General features: G+C 31.7%; 1 protein-coding gene across 1 annotated transcript; it reads left to right on the forward strand.

Moving 5' to 3' along the window:
- The first annotated feature begins 367 nt into the window (after positions 1 to 367).
- LOC108730064 (fumarate hydratase, mitochondrial) lies at positions 368 to 6932 on the forward strand. Its single transcript, XM_018459551.1, has 7 exons — positions 368 to 581; positions 3130 to 3267; positions 3370 to 3570; positions 3687 to 3969; positions 5720 to 5982; positions 6074 to 6463; positions 6749 to 6932. Exons 1-7 carry the CDS (start codon positions 462 to 464, stop codon positions 6875 to 6877), a joined length of 1524 nt encoding a protein of 507 aa, XP_018315053.1. The 5' UTR covers positions 368 to 461; the 3' UTR covers positions 6878 to 6932.
- The last annotated feature ends 7 nt before the right edge of the window (positions 6933 to 6939 follow it).

Consider the following 6939-nt stretch of genomic DNA (forward strand, 5'->3'; position numbering starts at 1 on the left):
CTCAATCGGATTTCAATCGGTTACTGCTTTGCTTTGATTGGTTGAAAAGTAATCGCAATCACCAATCGCAATCTCAATCCAATCGGCAAAACAAACGTTCTGCTGAACGCAGCCATTGGTTCTTACTTGTCGATTTATGAATAAGAACCAATCGCTCGGTGAGCAAGCTGCATTCCGAAACCCATCGAAACGTAGCCTACTCTAGGATCTCTAGACATAGGCTGCGTTCAAAAATATTACCCGAGTGCCTCAATGCATCGTTTTATCCTTGTTGTTTACTCAATGTTAAATAAGGATAAGGTGATACACGGGGGCACCCGGGTGATGTTTCCGAACGCAGCCATAACCGCTCTCAGCTTTCTCTCTGTTGTTCGTTATTCTTATCCTGTCCCCTCATGTCTTTTCTTTAAAATTTACTGAATATCACTCTAACATAGATTGTCAAAACTTTGAAAACAACGATGTTGAACATACTGAAGTGCCATCTCTCTAATCATAGTTTGCGTCAATTGAAAAAATTATCGGTTTATTCTTCGTTAAAATTATATTTGTCTACTTCGACAGTCGCTATGATCAATAAGGTATATACACGACAGTCTTAACAAATGTATTTTAATCTTGTTTACACACGCACACGCGCATATATATCTTTTATGTAATACTTGATTTTACGTAATTTTATATACTAATATTCTAAGGGCCGATCATTCTATCTTTTGATAAATTTTACCTGTAGATAAATCTGGCAATCTGTGCATGTGATTGAGTAATCTTGCTACTTACTTTTAAATTTTATCAAACAGGTAAAATTTACCAAAAGTTGAAACATCGGTTTTTAATTTTGTTGGCGTTTTATTTTATTTTTATTAAAGATATTCGTAATAATATCATATATTCTTTTTTAAAGTATATCGTTAATTTTCTTTTATAAAAAATGACGTATTTTGTTTTAATAAATTGTTATGATATTAAAAATATGCATACATTTTCAAATATGTAAGATATTGTACAAACATTAAAATACAATTTTTAATTATATCTATATGTACCTGTTTTATATCTTTGCACATACACACACACACACACACACACACACACACACACACACACACACACACACGTTTTACTTACATCTTACATATTCTTATCATGCAGAGATGACAGATTTTTGCATTCTATTAACCTTCAGTCTTTCTGCCAATGTATTACTGATTACATCTAACATCTTACAAAATTCTAATAAAATGGTGAATAGTTTTAATATTCTGTTCTGTTATATTGTAAATAAAAGGATAAAGTAATATTACTATCACATTTTTAATTGTTTTTTAAAACTGAAAATAGCAGAAAACTGTTTGATAAAAGTTACATGGTATCACAAGAAATCTTTATATTTTGTCGTTGTATTTGTTTTTTAGATAGAATAGCTTTCCAGATTTAATAGCTATTACACACTGGGATCCCAAAACCCCAGTCCAATTTTCTAAATCGAGATCTTTTCGTGTTTTTAAACTTTAACTTTTCTTTTTCTGTGAACCTATGTATATCGAAGCTCTTTGATTCTATCGACTTTTACACATTATGGACTTATTTCTTAATCAATTCTTCATCGATTGAAAAAAAAGTAATTGAAATATATCCATTTTTATGGAAGTTACAGTGACAAATATGGATGGAGGGGTTCGAGTGTGTATGTCAAGAAAAAAAAAGTGTATAGCTAGGGTTAAAGATCAAATTCGTTTCTTCAAATTACACACACACACACAACACACACACACAACACACACACACGCACACGCATACTGTAGGTATATACAGAGTAGTGTCCACTTAAATCGAACATCTTGAATATTTCGATTATTTCTGATGATACAAAAGAATGTTTCAAATGAAAGTGAAACATTTGTTTTGAGGAAAACTTTGATTACCTTGTTTTTTTCTTGGTAAATACTTTAAAAAGCTATGAAGATCATCACCATTTTCTTAAATAATATAATTATATGATTTTGTTTACATATTGTGATTCCTCTAATTCTTCTGTATAAAGGTAGAGATATAAAAAAAAACCAATAATTTACGAGATATTTTATACTTTTTTCTGGTACATATTGACATGAAATATTAAATATTTCGTGAACTATTAATTTTTTGATAATTGTATATTAATACTTTTATGAACAGAATAATGAAATGAATTAATTAGTATAAAGAAAATTTATAGTTACTTTAAAAAAATATGTAAACAAAATGAATAATTTTTTTAAATAACCAACTGTGTGTTTTTTTACACCAATGGATTTCTCTCATTATTCTGTTTGTAAAAGTATTAAGATACAATGATCAAAAAATTAATAGTTTACGAAATATTTAACATTTCATGCCTGTATGTGCCAGAATAAAATATAAAATAACTCGAAAACCATTCAGTTTTATTATATCTCTGTCTTAATACTTTTATATGAAGAATATATAGAGGAAAATATCTTATGTAAAGTGAGATATTTTATAAACTATTAGGTTTTTTTACTTTAAAACTTTCACATGCAGAATTTTTAATTTATTTAAGCAATGAAATCTATATGGTTCGAATTAATAAGAAAATAAAGATAATCTTTAGATTTTAGAAAAATAAAATCTAAAGATTATCTATAGAAAGCGCCCTCTGCTTGCCTGCAAGAGATATGGATCCTGAGGCAATACATTTCTGATGCCTGAGGATCTAGACGGAGCAAAGATAGGCGATCTCATAAGCCTAGTACATGGTACGGGGCTGGGCTGGAACCGCCTAATCTTTAGAGACAAACAGGGAGTGACAATGGTATGGAACCTTAACGATCTAGGTCATGTTAGGCGGCTGTCATAGCTCCACCTGTATTTTTACTACTACTACTACTACTACTACTACTACTACATCTACAGAAAACAAACTGCTATATGATAATTTGTGTATAATACAACTTTATAAATTCTGATAAGTTTTACTGTCATGAAATATATTAAAGATAAAAATACACAATATACATATATACATATAAGAATACCTATATTACAAAAGTATCTAATACGTACATGATTTAATATATTTTAGTGTTATCAATGTGAATATAACTATATAATTTGTATGTGCAGGAACAAGAAAGCAAAAATTATAGAATTGAGAGAGATACATTTGGAGAATTAAAAGTTCCTGCAAACAAATATTATGGTGCACAAACTCTTAGAGCAATGATGAACTTTCCAATTGGTGATACGTTTGAACGTATGCCTGTAAGCAATAGCGATAAATTAAACTATTTGTTTTTTTTTTTAATTAATACATTTTCTTCTCTCTCTCTCTCGTATTTGAAATAATTATGATTATTTTTACAGTGCAGGCTGATAATAGCTATGGGTATATTAAAAAAAGCTGCTGCAGAAGTAAATAAAGAATATAACTTAGATCCTAAAATTGCCGATGCTATTAGTAAGGCAGCAGATGAAGTAATAAGCGGAAAGTTATATAATGATCACTTTCCCTTAATTATTTGGCAAACTGGATCTGGCACACAAACTAACATGAATGTCAATGAGGTTAAATATTAATTTCAACAGCATACTAAACTATATAATCATCCTGTGAAATAAAGTGATCGTCCTATGAATAACTATTTGATTTAACATATTTAAAATGTATTTAAAATGTTTAGGTTATTGCCAATCGTGCAATTGAGATACTTGGTGGTGAACTTGGCTCCAAAAAACCTGTACATCCAAATGATCATGTTAATATGTCGCAGAGTAGCAATGATACATTTCCAACAGCTATGCATATAGCTGTTGCCTTAGAAATTCATAAAACATTAATTCCAGGCTTAGAAGAAATACATAAAGCATTGAAAAATAAAGCAGACGAATGGAAAGATATTATAAAAATTGGTAGAACACATACCCAGGATGCAGTACCATTGACATTGGGTCAAGAATTTTCAGGTTTATATTTATGCAAACTATATGAATGGTTAAATGTAAACGAGACTTTTTTGTGTTGAATACAAATGAACGTGGACGTATTTATACTGACTAACAGGTAGGGGCGTCTGCTTACGCCCTGGATATATAGCGTCCATGAAGAGGACGACCATATTCTTGGAGCTACCCAAGGGTACAACAATAATACATGCGGCACTAAATAACGCGTTCAAGTTCCCTAATCTAATCATAAAATGTGCGGATCATGGTCGATCTCTCCGTGGACGCGGTATAGTTGTGGTCTAGTAGCAGTTGTTTCTGTAATCGTTGCAATGTTCGAACACAGTGCCGTTGCGCATTTGCGCTTTCGGTAGCGTTTCTTCTTTAAACTATGCAGTTTATACAAAATTTGTTCGCAATAATGACTACATTGTTATGAGATTACAACTATTCAGGCCGTGAGGAAACACTCACTCAATAAAGTTTTTTGTATAAATACAAATCAATGTTGGCATATTTACCTACGTTGATTTGTATTCACACAAAAAATTTCGATCATATTTGAACCACTCTCGTATTTTAATTTGGAATCGCTCATATGTATACAATAAGGGCTGGACATGTATTTGAAATACTTTTATTAAAATAACAGTATTTGTAAGACAATTGTATTTTGTATTTTAGCGGAGCACATGAAAATATTTCGTATTTTGTACTTTGGTATTATAATAACGAAAGATTGAGAGTGCAGCCACAATAGAAGGAATAAGGAATAACTATTTCAACCTATCAGAAATCAGACATACCGGAATACACAGTTTCTAAGTTGAAATCGTCATTCCTTATTCCTTCTATTGTGGCTACACCTTGACAGTATATTTTGTATTTTGTATTTCAAATACTAACACATTGACAATCAATTTTATTATTTGAATTACAAAATATAAAAAACTTTCAATCTTTCGATTTTAAATACAAAATACGTAATACTATGGCTTTCTTAGCTTTCACGGATATTATCTTCAAAAATGCCATAAGATTTGCGTGTTTTCATCCATTTCTAATGCCTACGTTTCGTGAACCTCGCTGTTCACTTCATCAGAGCAAGGAGCGCACTGTTACCGAGCTGCTCCTCCGGAGAATTCCCTTTATGCAGACACTGTAGAAGGAGACGAGGGTATGTTGGAGAAGGGAGGAGGGAGACTTTCTTGATTTATCAAGAGAGCAGTCTTCCATATTCTACTTACATTATAACCTGAATCTCTGTTCAAATTGTTTAGATGTTTCTGTATTTTTAGAGAGCCTCTTTGTACTTGCTCGAAAAATATGACATCGTTGTAGCTACAGTAGCCGTTTTATTGAATAGTATTTGATGTTATGTCGCAACATAATACTTACATGTGCTCCGCTGAAATACTTGTACTGCCAAAACTGTGCTTTAAATAAAAGTTTTAACTACATGCCCAGTCCTGTATACAATAGGTTTGTGTTTTATTCCTATACTAGACTGCACTAGACAACTTTCTTTCTCGCTTTCGCCAAATATCAAACACATATATACATGTGTGTGTATATATATATATATCTTAAGGTTTTATAAGTGTACATTAGTTAGTTATAAGAAAACAGCCTTAGAATGTGTTTTGTTTTTACGCTTACACGCTGTAATCAGTTTCATCCTTGTTATCTATTAAAGAACGAACGATGCTTACAAGCGCTGTAGCCCATAACGGGACGCATCTCTAATATGTAATATTAAAATTTTTTACAGGATATGCTACGCAAATTGAATATGGTATTAAAAGAGTAAAAGATACACTCCCAAGATTATATCAATTAGCTCTTGGCGGTACAGCGGTTGGAACTGGATTAAATACGCGAAAAGGCTTTTCAGAAAAGGCAGTTGCAAAAATTGCACAATTCACTGGTTTACCCTTTGTCTGTGCTCCAAATAAATTTGAAGCTCTAGCTGCGCATGATGCAATTGTCGAAGTACATGGCGCTTTTAATACAGTAGCTGTTTCTCTAATGAAAGTAGGTATTGATACACATAACTATTTAAAAATTGTATTTATAACTTGCCGATTTGTGTTCTTCTAACAGCTTATATATATAATCTGCATAGATCGCAAATGACATTAGATTCCTTGGAAGTGGACCTAGATGCGGTTTAGGAGAATTATCTCTCCCAGAAAATGAACCTGGAAGTTCTATTATGCCTGGAAAAGTAAATCCTACACAAACTGAATCAATGACCATGGTGTGTAGTCAAGTAATGGGTAATCATGTGGCAATAAGTATCAGTGGTAGTAATGGGCACTTTGAACTTAATGTTTTTAAACCGATTATGGTTGCGAACACTTTGAGATCTGCAAGATTGTTAGGCGATGCCTGCTCTTCGTTCGCAAAAAATTGTGTTGTTGGCATTGTTCCCAATATTGATAATTTACAAAGAAACGTGAATGAAAGTTTGATGCTTGTCACAGCATTGAATCCACATATTGGTTATGATAAGGTATTTATAAATTTGTGTTTCTTTAGGATGAATATGGAACAGGAGTTTCTTATAGTACACACACACACACACACACACACACACATATTATATATATACAGGGTGTTAGTTAAGTATATTGCCATGCTCAACAGCTAAACACATTTTTAGGACACATGTTTATATGGACTTTTTTACTTGAAATAAACCAAAGAATCGCTCTGTTGAGTACGGCAACATACTTAATTAACACCTCGTATATATAATTAATATTTTTGTAAGGATTTATATCTATATTTTTTATAGGCTGCTACAATTGCAAAATACGCACACAAAGAAAAGCTTACACTAAAAGAATCGGCGTTAAAACATGGAATAACGGCGGAACAATTCGATCAGTGGGTTAGACCCGAACAAATGCTTGGACCGAAATAATTTCTATGTTAAAAGGATATTTAAAAGAAATATACATGAATATATATATATATATATATATA

Source organism: Mycetomoellerius zeteki, unplaced genomic scaffold (assembly GCF_001594055.1).
Source record: "Mycetomoellerius zeteki isolate Tzet28-1 unplaced genomic scaffold, Tzet1.0 scaffold83, whole genome shotgun sequence".
Lineage (NCBI taxonomy): Eukaryota > Metazoa > Arthropoda > Insecta > Hymenoptera > Formicidae > Mycetomoellerius > Mycetomoellerius zeteki.

Bases quoted from the DNA above. Each gene is read 5' to 3' on its own strand.
- LOC108730064 (XM_018459551.1), top strand. From the start codon at position 462: ATGTTGAACATACTGAAGTGCCATCTCTCTAATCATAGTTTGCGTCAA. The intron at 3,970-5,719 runs GTTTATATTTAT...AATTTTTTACAG, and splicing joins ATTGGGTCAAGAATTTTCAG to GATATGCTACGCAAATTGAA. The intron at 6,464-6,748 runs GTATTTATAAAT...TATTTTTTATAG, and splicing joins CACATATTGGTTATGATAAG to GCTGCTACAATTGCAAAATA.